Consider the following 16,448-nt stretch of genomic DNA (forward strand, 5'->3'; position numbering starts at 1 on the left):
TACCGTGCGCTTTGTGTCGTTTTCTCTTGTGGGAGGTGCATCATTTGGCCTGAATGCCCAGCCAGCATGCATGAGTGGGCCCCACTTGGGTTTGTTTTGGGCTACATGGGTAATGAGTGGGCATGGGTTTTATCTGGGCAAACTACATGAGACACATATGGTTAACCTAACATGGGACCCATATGGGCTGGCCCATATGGGCTAAATGTATGGGCCCTATTTAGCAGTAATGTGGGCTAACTGGGAAAGGGACAGAAATGGGCTACACTGTGTGGGGCCCATATGGTTTTAGTATCATGGGCCCCACATAGAAAGCCCATGTGGGCTGACCACATTGAACCCACATGTCATAAGCCTGGGCTGACCGTACATGGGTTGGACCTGGGGGTGGATATGTAGGCCCTAGTCCTATTTTATGTGGGCTAACTGGGAAAGGGACAGAAATGGGCTACACTGTGTGGGGCCCATATGGTTTTAGTATCATGGGCCCCACATAGAAAGCCCATGTGGGCTGACCACATTGAACCCACATGACATAAGCCTGGGCTGACCGTACATGGGTTGGACCTGGGCATGGACATGTAGGCCCTAGTCCTTTTTTATGTGGGCTAACTGGGAATGGGAAAGAAATGGGCTACACTGTGTGGGGCCCATGTGGTTTTAGTATCATGGGCCCCGCATAGAAAGCCCATGTGGGCAGACCACATTGAACCCACATGACATAAGCATGGGCTGACCGTACATGGGTTGGAGCTGGAAATGGACATGTAGGCCCTAGTCCATTTTTTATGTGGGCTAACTGGGAATGGGACAGAAACGGGCTACACTGTGTGGGGCCCATATGGTTTTATTATTGTGGGTGCAAAATGGGAAGCCCATGTGGGTTGACCACATTGAACCGACATGACAAAAGCATGGGCTGACCGTACATGGGTTGGACCTGGGCATGGACATGTAGGGCCTAGTCCATTTTTTATGTGGGCTAACTGGGAATGGGACAGAAATGGGCTACACTGTGTGGGGCCCATGTGGTTTTAGTATCATGGGCCCCGCATAGAAAGCCCATGTGGGCAGACCACATTGAACCCACATGACATAAGCATGGGCTGACCGTACATGGGTTGGAGCTGGAAATGGACATGTAGGCCCTAGTCCATTTTTTATGTGGGCTAACTGGGAATGGGACAGAAACGGGCTACACTGTGTGGGGCCCATATGGTTTTATTATTGTGGGTGCAAAATGGGAAGCCCATGTGGGTTGACCACATTGAACCGACATGACAAAAGCATGGGCTGACCGTACATGGGTTGGACCTGGGCATGGACATGTAGGGCCTAGTCCATTTTTTATGTGGGCTAACTGGGAATGGGACAGAAATGGGCTACACTGTGTGGGGCCCTTATGGTTTCACTATCATGGACCCCACATAGGAAGCCCATGTGGGCTAACCACATTGAACCCACTTGACATAAGCATGGGCTGACCATACATGGGTTGTACCTGGGCATGGATTTGTAGGCTCTAGTCCTTTTTTATGTGCGCTAACTTTGAATGGGAAAGAAATGGGCTACACTGTGTGGGGCCCATGTGGTTTTAGTATCATGGGTGCAAAATGGGAAGCCCATGTGGGCTGACCACATTGAACCCACATGACATAAGCATGGGCTGACCGTACATGGGTTGGACCTGGGCATGGACATGTAGGCCCTAGTCCTTTTTTATGTGGGCTAATTGGGAATGGGACAGATACGGGCCTCCCTTATGGGTGCCCATATGGTTTCCGTATTGTGGGCCCAACATGAGAAGATCATGTGGGCTGACCAAATTGAACCCACATGACATAAACATGGCCGTACATGAGTTGGACCTCGACAAGGAAATGTAGACCCTATAGATTTTTATGTCAGTGAATGGTACAAAACTGTGGAACATCTTAATAGACAATGTGGTTAACCTGTAACTTTCAAACTTTTCACTATGTGTCAAAAGCAAAAGCTGCAAGAGCAAGAACATAAAAATTTGGAAAGAAAATTACCCAAAACATCAGATTGATGGTCTTGCCAAGGCAATTTGTACTCAGTTGGCCTCTAATGGAGTTGATATAAAGTGTAGAAGCAATTGCATAAGCTTTTCTGTCAACAGAAGGAAAAGCTTTCCTTGGATGGTTACCTCGTCTTGGAAGTCACCAAGGTGTATTGTACTTGAACCTAAAACATGCTCACTATGTGATCTCCTTGTCTGGCTCATTTACTAACACCGACATGACACTAGGCTTCCAAAAAGACCAGGATATTGCCATTAAAAAAATAATGCTTCAATGCTTTATTTTTTAAAACAGTTCAGTATTGTTCTTACTACACTTTGAACCCCTAACGGTTTTTCTTTTTATTATTTACACTAGAACAGTCCAGTCCAGTCTGGATGTGATTTTTGTGACATAATCTGTTGTAAATATGCACCATGTATATGTAATCTTCTGCTCACTCAAAATTAGGTTCAGATCTGGACTTTTCACCTTGCTTTTTTTTTAATCCAAAGGGTTTATTGCAGCTTTTTCACAACAGGATTTAAGTCTTATTTGGAGAAATTGTTCAGATCAGACCATTGTGAAAAATATTACAAAATGTTTAGAAAATAAATTTAAACAAAACTCATTATCAAGTGAAAGACTACAATTTTGAGCATCGCGATCTGTGTCATATATCTGCAAACATTTTCCAAGTTGTCAGCATAAATAAAATGAAATAAAAACTTAACATTTCTATTAATGATTAATTTTATATATTTTAATCTGGTTGCAATGATCTTTTTAATCTTTTTATTGCTCTATTGCAGCGATGTCAAACTCTAGTCCTCAAGGGCAGGTGTGCTGCAGCGTATAGATGAGCCTCTGCTACACCACAACTGAATAAAATAATTAGGTCATTAAGGCTCTGGAGAACCGATCTACACAAGGAGGAGGTAATTAAGCCATTTCATTCCAGGGTTTTGTACATGTGGCTCATCTACACGCTGCAGGACATCTGAGGACTGGAGTTTGACACTTGTGCTCTTGGCACCTTTGCCAATAAAGATTGGTGAATTGAAGTAGGCATTTTACACATCCGCGAAAGAAAATAGTTTCAAACAACATTTGAATAAGGAGGACGACAATATTTATTTATTTTTGTTTGAGCACGTTTTTGAGTGTTACATCGGTTTTACATTTGTTAAACCGATGTAACACTCTCAAAATTAATCTTGAATTTCTTGGAAAACGTAAAATTAACTGCGGATGGATATGCCGTTTCACACTCCAACGTATTCTCCTCATCAGTCCGTTCGCGCGGAGTCTGCAGGTTGGCTGTCCTACGAAACAATCTGTAAGTACTTCTCTTCTGTCTGTCTTACCTGCATTATATCAAATTTTAGGGAGATTTTAAATCGCCAGTTAAAGAAATGTGCTGGTCGTAACAGATCGGATGACCGTCGTACCCCAAAAGATTATTTATGGGGTTTTTTTTTATCCTTTCCGGTGACAGTTTTTTCTGATATTGTTAAAACACACACAATAAGTTATCTACCATAATTAAGATAAGAATATTTTGGTGCAGAGCGATTTCAAACTCCGTATTGTTTTGGGCCATAACATTTTCAAATATTGCGGCGCCATTATTTGCTGAGCTACCATTGGTTCATTTGAGCGCTAACGCGGCAGAATAAATTCGGTTCACTAAAGAATCTAAGTTGCTAGCAGAATTTGTTTCAGTGTCTTGACACAATAAAACCACTTGCATGATTTAAAAAGAGTAACTTGTGATTTCATTCTATGGGCTTTTAATAATCTTTCTCCCAGTCAGTTAAACCAGCATGCATGGGTGGGTCTCATGCATGCTAGCTTGGCTGGAACCCACCCATGCAAGGGTGCTTTTTTTAATTATTATTATTATTTTTTTAAATGTAACTGCATTGAATCGTTTTGTTTTGGGCGAGATTGGTAATAATTGGGCATGGGTTTTATCTCGGCTAACTGCATGAGCCCCATATGGTTAACCTAAAATGGGAGCCATATTGTTGACCCATCCATCCATCCATCCATCCATTTTCCGTGCACCCTTGTCCCTAATGGGGTCGGGAGGGTTGCTGGTGCCCATCTCCAGCTACGTTCCAGGCGGGAGGCGGGGTACACCCTGGACAGGTCGCCAGTCTGTCGCAGGGCAACACAAAGACATACAGGACAAACAACCATTCACACACAAACACACACCTAGGGAGAATTTAGATAGACCAATTAACCTAACAGTCATGTTTTTGGACTGTGGGAGGAAGCCGGAGTACCCGGAGAGAACCCACGCATGCACAGGGAGAACATGCAAACTCCATGCAGAAAGACCCCGGCCGGGAATCGAACCCAGGACCTTCTTGCTGCAAGGCAACAGTGCTACCAACTGCGCCACTGTGCAGCCCATATTGTTGACCCATTTGGGCTAAATGTATGGGTCCTTTTCAGCATTAATGTGGGCTAACTGGGAATGGGATAGAAATGGGCAACACTATATGGGGCACAGTATATTTGGCATAAAAGCTTTTTTTGTAAATAGGATGAAGGTATAGTAAATATTTTTAAATCCTTTTTTTTATTTTGTAAGTGACACTTTAAAGTGTTTTGTTCTGCCAGAGTTTGTTTCAATCTGCACAGTTTTGTGTTCTTCAGCGGCCACGCCTGAATCAAAGATTGAAAGATGAAGAATTCTTTTTGTTGTTTTTGCAATATTTTAAGTGTAGCTCTTGTTCTTTAATACGTGCAATATTTTAGGAGTGATTTCTTAGTGATTTTCTAAACTGCTCTTAGGATTAATACTACTGTCTTGTCACAGTACTATACACAGTAAATGAGGATAATTGCATTAGTGAAACTGTTCAGTGTTTACAATATATGGCTACAGTGAGTACTCTATACCAAGGGTCTCAAACTCCAGTCCTCGAGATCCGGTAAACTGCAGTTATTGGATGTGCCACAGGTAAAAAACACTGGAATGAAATGGCTTAATTACCTTCTCCTTGTGTAGATCAGTTCTCCTGAGCCTTAATGACCTAATTATTCTATTCAGGTGTGATGCAGCAGAGCAACAGCTAAAAGTTGCAGGACACTGGCCCCTGAGGACTGGGGTTTGACACCCCTGCTCTATACATAGGCTGTTTTGCCTTAATATTATTTTTTGGAGAAGCCCAAATGTTATATTAACTGCATTATGAACATACATTTCTTTGCAGACTTGAAGAGCACGAAACTGTGAAGATCACCCATCAACGATTTGAAAAAGGTAGTTTTATCATTTTTATTTTCATAAGGTTTTGGGAATTAAATGTTTTGTTGCAATTTTATAACCATTTTATCAGGCAAGCTTTATGTACAAATTACTACTTCTGCCAAAACTGACAGTAAATAAGACTCTATAATAACATTACACTTAGGAAATTCCTTAATCATGGCCAACATAGACTTACAGTCTATGTTGGGGTACCACTTCTGAAGAGTGGTACCCCATGAATGTTAACATTTAGAATTAAAATATGAACTGAAAGATGAGTCATTTAACAACGGTTAAGTTATTGCTTTTACCACTGTAAAAGATCTAATCGATAATGCTTTAAATGTCACTAAAGCAGTAAAGCAACAACTACAGCCAGATGCTTCATGGAAGATATGCTGTGTGCGTGTTCTTGGAAATGCAGGTGACAAACATTTACTTGTATGAAAATTTTGAAAACGTGAGCTTTAGATTTACAAATGTGTTAATCCTTTTTAAAAAAAATTCTTTTCTAAAGACAGCTATGGAGAAGCACGACGAAAGCTTGCAAAGGCAGAAGCAACATCAGATCTTCAAACAGATAGTGATATCCCAGAAAAGCGACGTAGAAGGTAGTGTGGAACAGGGACTTATGTAACACACAACTCTAAACCTTCTGTCTTCCTAGTTGTCATTTGAGCCGCTCTCAATTCCTTTACCCATTTGGTTCTCTTTGCTTTACTTTTTTCTCATCCTTCAGGACTTAAAGGAACAACATATTTGTAAGAATGGAAAATTACACAGGAAAAAATGCTAATACTTGTGAGCTTTACTATAGATTTTGCCACATTCCTACTTTAAATGAACTAGATTACTGTTTTTTTAACCATATTGGTTGTCATAGGTTCAACTGTAACGTTTTATCTTTTGGATATTATTTCTGTATCTCTCACAGTTAACTTGAAATAAAATAGTTAAATTGCTCACTAGACTGCAGCCTTTTTGTTTTTTGGTTGTTGTTTTTTTTTTTACCAACTTTTACCACTTGTTAAATTCTGATTTATCATTTCAGATCCTCCCACAAATGGGGCACATTTTCTTCAAGTGAAGACAGTGTGGACTCCTCAGAGAATGAAGTTCCACCTTCTCCTCCCTTGGAACCTACCACATTTGGATCTGCCTCAAAAGTGTGTAGTCTCAGTGTGTCCAGAAAGAGAAGCCCCAGCACAACTCCAAATCTGAGAAGTGCAACTGCAAGTCTTTCTATGAGTCCTGGGACTTCTTTGAGCAGGAGCAGCTCCAGCTTGGGAGAGGCTATGTTTACTAGGCTGGTTACGCTTCTTGAGGAGGTTAGAGAAACACAAAAACTACACGGACAGTTGTTGAGTACCTTGCTGAGACAGAAATCTGCTTCACCACCGGTTGAACCACCTGAAGGAGCTGTTTTTCCAATGTGCACAATCAATGATGTCCTGGGCATGAATGAGAAGCTGGGTGACTCAGACTTCATGTCTGGAGTTGTAAGTTAAAATTTTGTTCCTTAAAAATTAACATTAAATTAGCCCCATTGCAGTAAGCAATTAACTAATGACATGATAAATTAAAACAAATTCCCATAATTTATAATTTTTCTGTTTCTACTAAAAACTGCTTGACAAGTATTCAGTCTGGTGTTTAGGTCTCAGCTTGCCATTTTTTGAAGTACACATTTGTTTACAAAGACTTCATAATTGGATATTTAAATTGTCTTCCAGTTGCAATGCTCATTGTTCATGAGAATTTAAAGTTTATCAATCTTTGAGAATGTGTTCTTACTATTATATTATTTGAAAATGGTTGTAAAACATTTAATCACAGTAACTTCTGGGAATTTATTGTCCAGAAAAATTTATTGTGACGCATAAATTGATGCATAAATTAATTGGCATTTTGTCCATGTATAAAATTAAGCATATAAGCTATATATGTGTGAAACAATAACAAATCAATTAATAAAAACTAAATTGCATCCTGATTTTCAAATGTTGTCTTGCAATTGTCATTATATTTAAGGTTGCCATGGTTGCAGAAATTAGAGGAGCATCCTTGGATGACGCAATACGACGGGCTATGCGATTCCTGATGTCCCATGAATTAGCAGTCCAGTTCAACCTGTTTGGCCGACATGGGAAACACCAGTTCCGGGACCTGCGTCTCTTTGATGTTGTGTATGGTAAATATCAGTTTTTATGGTCAGAGTAACTTTTCTTTTCATTTTTTTTCCTTAAACATTTGTTAATTTATTTTGTTTGTCATATGCCTTTTGTTTATTTGTAGTAATCTTTTGGTTTTATTCACATAGTGTTCTATCACTCAAGAACTTTTGATAGCTGACAAAAATTTTAAATGATATTTGTATTTCAAACAATACAAAATAACTATAGAACCTTTCTTATATCAGTATAAGAAAGATATAGATGGATATTTTCAATTTGAACTAAGAATCTAGTGTGTGTTCATAATAATAAAGACTCGAGTGCTTTTATTTTGGCAGATCTTTGCAAGCATTTTTGCCCCCTGAAGGGGGAGAGGCAAATGTCATGAATGTTACATTGTACTAAAGTAAAACGTTAATACAGTTTCTACCTTTGCTTGTTATTTTAGGGGCACTTAAAAGAAATGGTTCCATCGTTGGACTCACACATAAAGATGCGGAAAAGGCACTCTCAAAGTGGTTCACTGGAGCCCGTGACAGGGGTGGGAATAGGAGAGTTAGAGCAAGTAGGGAGGCTGCCAATTCTCACTCTGGTGGGCAGGTCTTCCAAGAAGGACAGTTACAATAATATGCAAGCTTTCAAGTGTAAGCATGCATGTAGGTTATTCTAAAAGGTTTTGTGAAAGGTGTGTGTATGTACCAGTAAACAAGTTTGTTGTTCAAAAATGCCATGTGAACAATTTTGTAGATTTTAAATTTTTTTTGTTGTTGTTGTTTAAGAGCGCCATTTGTGCTTGTGGCACCGTTTGCTTTGTTAATTAAGTTCTAATAATTGCTGAGGTATAAAATAACTTCTGATTACAAAATAAACAGCCTTGACCAAAGGAAATTTCTTTTTTTCTCTTTAAACAAATTTTGTGATAAAGCGTTTTAGGACTTTGGTTTGTTTAAAACTGCATATCTATGAATGTTATTCATTTCAAGGTTAGGTGAGAACAACCCCATTGTTCCTATAAAACAATGGGGTTGTTTTATAGGACAACCCCATCCTATAAATGATATAGGATGGGCAAACCCATGTGGGGCCACCATGGAAACTGTGGACAAACCCACTTGTTACCCATATTCTAGCCCAGTTCAGACCCAATTGGGGCCCAGGTAAATATTCCTGAAAGCACCCTAGTGGGCCACAGATGGGCCTCGTGTAAGTTAACCATCTGGGCCCCACTGAAGACCCAGTCAGAGCCCATTAAAATCTACCTGGGCAAACCCATGTGGGGCCACCATGGAAACTGTGGACAAACCCACTTGTTACCCATATTTTAGCCCAGTTCAGACCCAATTGGGGCCCAGGTAATTATTCCTGAAAGCACCCTAGTGGGCCACAGATGGGCCTCGTGTAAGTTAACCATCTGGGCCCCACTGAAGACCCAGTCAGAGCCCATTAAAATCTACCTGGGCAAACCCATGAGGGGCCACCATGGAACCCGTGGACAAACCCTTTTGGGACCCATATGACAGCCCTCTTTTATCCCATATGGGGCCCACCTAGGTATGCTGGCTGGGATGGGATGAGAATAGAAAAATTGGAGTTCCAAGATATTTCAATTTAATATTTTAATTTTGAGGGTCCTGAGCCCTCATCTTATATTCTTACAGATATCGCCATACGGGGCCAAAACTGAACACAGAATAGTCAAGTTTAAAGCTAGAGAGACTCAGATCTAAATAGCCAACACACACAGGGGCAACAAAAACTGCTCGTGTGTGTGTGTGTGTGACTCAGCTGGACTTTATTTCTGCTGGCCACATGCGCTCACACCCAAATAAATCACTCAGCACTTCAGAGAGGTAAAAAAAAAAAAAAAATCCTACAGTTCTTTCTGCAAGAAATATTCAGTTTGACCCTGGAAAGAGAGTATAGGTCTTTATTCACACCGAGCAGAGGTTCAGAGCGAGCAGCGCTCACTTCAAACTGCAGTGTAAAAAACAACGTTGTTCATTTTAAACTTCTCAGAAGTGTGAGCACCTCTCCTAAATGTGTCCATGCACAGTATCTTCACTGACTAGCACACACTCTGTGTGTTTGAGGTTAGAACCTTCTTGCTGGAAGACAACAATGCTTCCACCATGCAGCCCAGCTTGAAACCAGATGTGATCATTCAATTAATCAAATATATTTAAAAAAAAAAGGAGAGTGTCCAATTTGCCTCGTTTCGCTAAGCAAATCTGCCCGACATGGTAAAGCAGGCGGACATATGATGCTGGCTTCTAAGCTGTCAGAACAACACATTTGGAAAAAAAGAAGAAAAAATATCAAACTTTGCACTTTTCAATGTTAGCATCTAAATGTTTTCTATTCGACTCTCTACATATTACCAATTTAAATAGAGCAGTTTGGTCTGGTTGGAAGTCAATTGGCATATGTCATCAGGTAGAGTGATGCTTTCTACAGTCACCCGACTGAAACATCTCATAAAAGATTCATCATAAAGGGTACAAAGAGTCCAAAACTGACAACCGCTATGCATTAAGGGTAGATATTCCAATTGGCCCTTTTATATATTTATTACATGCGTTTACAAACAGTAAAACAAAGGTTGTTTTACTGTCTTTTTTTGTTTCACTTTAAGCAAGATTTTGCGAAACCTTTAAGCAAGGTTTTGCTATTGGTATGCTTGGCACAGTGATGACCAATACAGTTGAACCCTCGCTATAACGCGGTTCACCTTTCGTTGCTTCGCGGATTTTTTTGTGCAGTTTTTTTTTTTCACAGTGCATTGTGTTCTGCGTCCTGATTGGCTAAACAGTCTGTGCGCTTCTTCTCTACCTGTGTGTCAACAACGTTACGGTATTTAAATATACGTAATACAGCTTGGCAAATTTTGGTAAATGCTTTTGCCCAGAAGAAAAACAAGGGTTCACTGTACTGCAATTAAAACGATATTGGAACACAAAAAATCTGATAAAAAAAAAACATGGTATCTAACAAATTATTGACTCTATAAAAAAATTATAAACATATTTGTATTTATTTAATGGATGTGTTACAGTTTTATTTAAACAACCAATATAAATATTCATGTAAACAGCTTATTAAATTTTTTGGATTGTGGCACTTTTGGCCCTCTATAGAAGGAACCTAAACTATATCTGCAATAGCCTGACTATATATTTAACTCTAAGTAAGCTTTTGCCACTATTTCCATGTTTAGCACAGTGATGACAAATATTGCATTTAAAACTCTATTGAAAACAAAACAAAACTGATTAAAAAACACCGTAGCTAATAAATTACTTTCACTATTAAATAATTATATACACATTCACATTTGCATTTATTTAATGGACATGTTAATTTTTTTTAAACAACTTGTATATAAATTTTGAACAGTTTATTTAATTTTATTTGTGGCAGGTTTGGCCCTCCATAAAAGGAGCCTAAGACAAATTTAGGATAACAGGTCTACATATTTCATTCTAAGTATGTTTAGCACAATCATGACAAATAATTGTAAAGAAATACAAAAAACTGATACAAAAAATATACATTGTATGTAATAACTGGCTGACACTATTAAATAATTATAAACACGTTTGTACTTATTTTATATATATATTACAGTTTTATTTAAACGACCAGCACATAAATATTCATTTGAAGTGTTTATTACGTTTTTTGGATTGTGGCCCTTTTGGGCTTCCATATAAAGAGCCTAAGACAAATTTAGGATAACCGGACTATATATTTCCTTCTGAGCAAACTTTTTCTACCGTTGCTATGTTTAGCACCATCACGACAAATATAACAATATAGAAACACAAAAATCTGATATAAAAATAAACGTATCTAATTACTTACTGACAATATTAAATAATTCTAAACACGTTTGCATATTTAATGTACATATTAAAGTTTTATTTAAACAACCAGTATATAAATATTAGCTGAAATCGTTTATTCAGTATTTGGATTGTGGCACTTTTGACCTTCTATACAAGTAGCCTGTAACAAATGTAGGAAAGCACACTGAGAAGATAAAAAAAAAAAAAAAAAAAGTGTCGTAGAGCAGTGGGCGCCATATTGGGCAGAAACACAGACGGGATTTGTGGAGAGATCTCTCAGATGTTCGCTCCCGCTTTCACGCTCTCCAGCGGGGGATGCACAGCTTTAAACACCGGGGCATGTGGCTGGCCTGCTTTCTGCCGTCAGGGCCTGCCTTCAGCGCGCGCGCGCGCCTGTGCGTGTGTGTGCGCGTGCGTACGTACGCGGCCGAGCGAGGCCTCCGCTTCGCAGTCACACCGTGTGTGCGTGGAAAACACGTCCTCGAAGGCACAGAAAGCCCCTCCATTATTGCGGCGGCTTCCTCCCATCCTCTGCCTCGGCGAAGAAGAAGCCATCCGCGCAGACCTCGGAACATCACCGGCTCCAAAATTCCAAGTGTTCTGCGGCCCCGAATGGCGTCACCTGATTGGCCGAGAGCCTATCAATCACGGCTTTAGCCGCACCCCTCCCCCCATTCAACCACTCGCCTCTCTGTTCCAGTGTGTTTACTACACTGCCGAGCATAAGGGGAGACACTCGTCTTCACATGCACTGAACCCACTAAGAAAACCAGTTTTTAGTTGTATTTGTAAGGAAACCTCCAAGAGATCAACATGCCCAAGAGAAAGGTACGTATTCTCGAAATAATACAAATATTTGGAGGGGCAAATCAGCCATTAATCCAGTGCAAACGATTGTGAAGACATCCCTCAGAGACATTACTTAATTATAACGCAACGTATAACCGTTCTCCGTCGCCGGGGATTTTTGCCTGCTTTCTGCATATAATGTAAATTTTTTGTGTGGTGGAATGGATATTTTCCCGCTCGCGCACGGCCTTTAAAGCGCGTGTGGAGAGCGCGAGCCGCTGTCCTTTGGGGGAGTCAGAAGTCTCTCTCGGTCTCCATGCAGTTAAAGCACAAGCAGCAGCCATGCTTTGCAGCTCTCTTCCACCTTCGTCGCCCGACCTACCGAGAACAAAACGCTCCGCTTACCGCCGCGGGCCCACCGAACCGCCGGCAAGTAGCGCCAGAAAATGCCCCGGAGCCCCCGCTTTGCGTTTTGACCGCGAAATCGGACATTCGCCGCGGCGTTTCGGTAAAATTATATATTTTCTCTCTTTGTTCGTAGTCCCAAATGGGTGCAGTGGCGCGCCTCTGCCGCCGGGTGGAGCCCGCGAGCGCCCCCCGGCAGGCCCCCCCGCCCCCTCCTGAAAGGCTCCCGCGCCAGCGTTCAAATCCGAGCTGCATGCACTGAATGAAGGAGCCGGAGGCGGGGGGCGAAAGCGGGGCCTGGACCCTCAAAATGCGGCTCCGCGGAGCCGCATGGCGCGGCTCCTGCTCCCTGCTCCTCAATCTACGCATGACGGCCACATTTTAAGCCCGCAGTGCGTTAAATCCACCTGGATTTGGATTTCTTCTTTTAGTTTTCATGTGAAATTGAAAAGTTTTTCCAAGGGGTTCGCGACTTACCGGAATGCGATACTGTTCTGCTTACAGTAATAAGCCGAACGCTGAGCGCAGGGATGTTATTTATGATTTATTTCCTCATCTTGAGTTTTGTTTCTGTTTTGTTTTCCAGGCACAGGGAACAGAAGGAGGAGACAAGGAGGAGGTGAGCGGAGCGGTGTCCTCTGGTTCCGTTTCATTAAAACGCAGCCGCTTCACCGGACATGTGCTCTTGTGTTCGATTGAATCGAAATGTGTTTTTCCACCAGCTGCCACGTTTTGTCCAAACTTTGACCGTATCCTCTTTTGTTTCAGCCCCAGAGGAGATCAGCTCGGTTATCGGCGGTAAGAATCTCTCACTGATCACACTTAGTGTAGCCGGCTCCGTTGACGAACGCGCCGAACATCACCCCACGCTTCAGGATACCCGAATAGTCGTAACGTTCAATAAATATCAAGCAAACTTTGACTCCTCTCAGGGAGTAAAATGAGGCGTCTAACTTTCCTTTTTTTTACTTTTTAAACCGGAATCATGTCAATACGAAACAAATAAAAGTTTCGTATATTCGTTTAATGACAAAACTACAGAACATGTCCTGAGCATACTGCTTTCACAGTACTGTGTAACAAACAAAATAAACTTTAGTTGTAGGAACCAACTGATCAATTGGCCATAAAAATAAGTGAGATTGATAAAAATAAAAAGTTAAGGAGCATGAGCTGTTATGTGTAAATGGAGGTGATAATTTAAATAATTCTTCTTCTTTTTTTTTTTTGATTCAAATCTGCTGTTTTTAATCAAAGAACAAGCAGCACATTTTCCTCTCTTCCCTGTTGTCAGAGGAGCAAATCGTCAGATTTAGTCAAATTCAGGAAGTCAGACCTTCCGAGAAATTCAAAAATGATTATTACTAAGCGTGGAAAATCCTGATTGATGCGTCTCCGATTCGTCAAACGGTTAGAGTTTCCAAGAAAAGTCTTATCAGTAACAATTAGAGAGTGACAAAGAGACTGATATCCATTTCCTGACTTCTGAAACTGAAAAATAAACATACAAGCAAACTTTGAAACATTAGAACAACTTTTAAATGCATACTGGCAGCGCGAGGAACTGTTCAAAACTTAGGAATCGTCTGTGAGATGTTAAAAGCACAGCATAAGTAGAAAACAAGCTTTGAAAGCATAAAAAGTTTAGTTACTTGCTTTGTGCGCATTTCAAAGTTATTAAACGTGAATTAAAGAAAGAGAAAAGAAGCATTCAGTCGCGTTTTTGCTCTAAAACGTTTTTCTGGTCGTTTAAACTTCCAGCATTAAGAAAAGTTTGGATTCAGAAACAACAGAAAAGAGGGGAGACAAAAAAAAAAAAGCTGTAAATGTTCAAAATAAAAGCGTTGCCAAGAGTAACCGGGAGCCGTTTGCGTCCCCAGAAACCAGTTCCTCCTAAGCCGGAGCCAAAGGTGAAGAAGGCGGCAAAGGTAAGGGGGTGGAGCCACCCGTTTGGGCCCAACCGCTTCTTGGAACTCTGCGTTTTCTCTTTCTGTCGGCTCAGGGGTTGTTGTTTGTTTGTTTGCATCTTTTTTTTCTCTCGTTCTCTCTTTGGCAGAAAGAAAAGGCGGTGAACGACAAGAAGGAGGACAAGAAGACCAAGAAGGCGAAGGAGAACGCCGAGGCGGAGGCCAACGAGGAGAACCACTCTGAGAACGGAGAGGCCAAGACCAACGAGGTGAGGCGGCGACCGCGTGACCGCGCAACGCCCCACCGAACCCACCCAGCTGACGTTTTGCCCCTCTGAATCCCCCCCACAGGTGGAGGCAGCCCCCGAGGAGGCCAAGGACGACGCCAAGTCCGAGTAGCACCACTGCCCCCGCCCCCGACCTCCGACCCCTCCAGCTTCCTCCTCCTACTCTACATCCACCTCCCCTTCCTCTCCCCCCCTCCCCCCAACCCTTTACCCCTTCCTCAAGTCTCTCACATGGTTTCCCCCCTCCGAGGCGTATTGTTAACAGAGGAATATTTTTATCAATGATTTTATAAGTATCCGTACAGATTTTTAGCACAAAAAAGCGAAGCTGATAATGGAGCGCCCTGGCAGACTTGCAGTGGTCATATCAAGTGTCTGCAGGCAAGGAATAAAGAAAAAAAACCACACTAAAATCTTTTTTAAATGGCATTTCATGATTGTTGAAGGCTTGTTTGGTGTAGAAAGCGTGTCCCTTGTTGCCGGATTGGCTAATGTCGTGAGTTGTGTATTACTGTGTTTATTTCCCCTCCGACTCCCCGATCTCTCTCTCTCTCTCTTTCTCTCTCTCTCTTTTCCTCCCTCCTTCTCCTGCTCTGCCCCACAAATTAGACTACCCACACCCGCCCCCCCTCCCGACAGATCAGCCTTTGTCCATCTTTTATTAACGGTTCAGCCATGTTCATGTGGGTGATTCTTTTAGACCTCTAAATGTGCAGTGAGTTCCCCGCTCTCTCTCTCTCTCCCCTCTTTTTTTTTGTTTTTTCGGTTCCCCCCCCCCCCCCCCTTTGGTTTTATGGTCTTGTTTCTTTTCTCTTTTATTTCACTCAAACTGTGTTTTAAACAAACAAACGAAGAAAAACAAACAAAAAAAAAAAAGGTGTGCTTAAGCGTGTTGTCCATAAGAAAGAGGAAGACGAACAAGTGAAACATTCCGGGAAACAGCGATTGCCTCCGACCCCCGTCTCCTTAGACGACCCTGCGTGTTAAATAAGATTAAAAGAAAAAAAAAACTTTGAAAAAACAAAACAAACAAAAAAAAATACAGCTCCTGCTCCATCCGGGCTGTCGCGTCAGCTTTTCTAAACACTCGGTTTTTGGGTTTTTTTGTTGTTGTTTTTTTTTTTTTCTCTCTCTTTACTTTTCCTTTTGTTTGTTTTTATTGAATTTGGATTCCTTCTCTAACTAATGCAGGTGTCTGGTCCCTCTCTTATGTTCTGAAATTCTCTTAATAAAAACAAGTCCTGGAAATTTTCCTCGAATCATCGTCTCCAGTGTGCTTTTTTTTTTTAAAAAAGAATATTGATATCTCCCTGTAAATAAAAGTTTTTCTCATTAATATTCATCTTAGGCAGTAGCTCGAAGGGATTATGATGTCGAACTTAATAAGCAAGATGTAGTAGAAATCGCTACTTTGACAAGTTATTTTAACATGTCAGATCATATTTGTGGAGGAAAGAAAGAAAGAAAAGGTGTCTATGCATCCTTAAAACATCTTAAATTAATGTATCTAAAGTTAAGGCCTTAAATTGTCTTAAATTCATTAGGAAATGTGCAAGGTGGCCTTAAAAACGTGAGTCAAAGGACTTAAATTTTGTTGTGGCAGGGCAAAGTTGAACTTTAGTCTCGTATGTTCTATGTGGTTTATTTTTCTCTGAGTTTTCTGTCAGGCAGCAGTTTGAGCCGAACACAGACGTCTTCGTTGGGTTCTGTGGCTCAAGGCGGTTGAGACTACCACCAACTAGCTGCTAA

At 41.1% G+C, this 16,448-nt stretch overlaps 1 protein-coding gene and 2 long non-coding RNA genes across 6 annotated transcripts; all 3 read left to right on the forward strand.

Moving 5' to 3' along the window:
- The first annotated feature begins 2,455 nt into the window (after positions 1-2,455).
- Positions 2,456-6,463, forward strand: LOC114139026 (uncharacterized). 4 transcript variants are annotated; one of them, XR_003594367.1, is made up of 5 exons: positions 2,456-3,363; positions 5,255-5,304; positions 5,648-5,716; positions 5,810-5,903; positions 6,344-6,463. It is a non-coding gene; the product is annotated as an uncharacterized LOC114139026 (long non-coding RNA). The 4 variants fall into 4 exon arrangements; XR_003594368.1 differs by having other exon boundaries at positions 5,651-5,716; XR_003594365.1 differs by lacking the exon at positions 2,456-3,363 and having other exon boundaries at positions 5,141-5,304.
- Positions 6,464-6,466: 3 nt separating this feature from the next.
- Positions 6,467-8,354, forward strand: LOC114139025 (uncharacterized). Its single transcript, XR_003594364.1, has 3 exons — positions 6,467-6,791; positions 7,324-7,483; positions 7,915-8,354. It is a non-coding gene; the product is annotated as an uncharacterized LOC114139025 (long non-coding RNA).
- Positions 8,355-11,771: 3,417 nt separating this feature from the next.
- Positions 11,772-15,958, forward strand: LOC114139024 (non-histone chromosomal protein HMG-14A-like). The gene is made up of 6 exons (XM_028008633.1): positions 11,772-12,139; positions 13,092-13,124; positions 13,274-13,303; positions 14,386-14,433; positions 14,562-14,681; positions 14,764-15,958. Exons 1-6 carry the CDS (start codon positions 12,125-12,127, stop codon positions 14,809-14,811), a joined length of 294 nt encoding a protein of 97 aa, XP_027864434.1. The 5' UTR covers positions 11,772-12,124; the 3' UTR covers positions 14,812-15,958.
- The last annotated feature ends 490 nt before the right edge of the window (positions 15,959-16,448 follow it).

This window comes from Xiphophorus couchianus, chromosome 23, assembly GCF_001444195.1.
Source record: "Xiphophorus couchianus chromosome 23, X_couchianus-1.0, whole genome shotgun sequence".
In the NCBI taxonomy this organism is placed as follows: Eukaryota; Metazoa; Chordata; class Actinopteri; order Cyprinodontiformes; family Poeciliidae; genus Xiphophorus; species Xiphophorus couchianus.

Coding starts and splice junctions, on each gene's coding strand:
- LOC114139024 (XM_028008633.1), top strand. Junction 13,125..13,273: donor AAGGAGGAGACAAGGAGGAG/GTGAGCGGAGCG, acceptor CTTTTGTTTCAG/CCCCAGAGGAGATCAGCTCG. Junction 14,682..14,763: donor GAGAGGCCAAGACCAACGAG/GTGAGGCGGCGA, acceptor TCCCCCCCACAG/GTGGAGGCAGCCCCCGAGGA.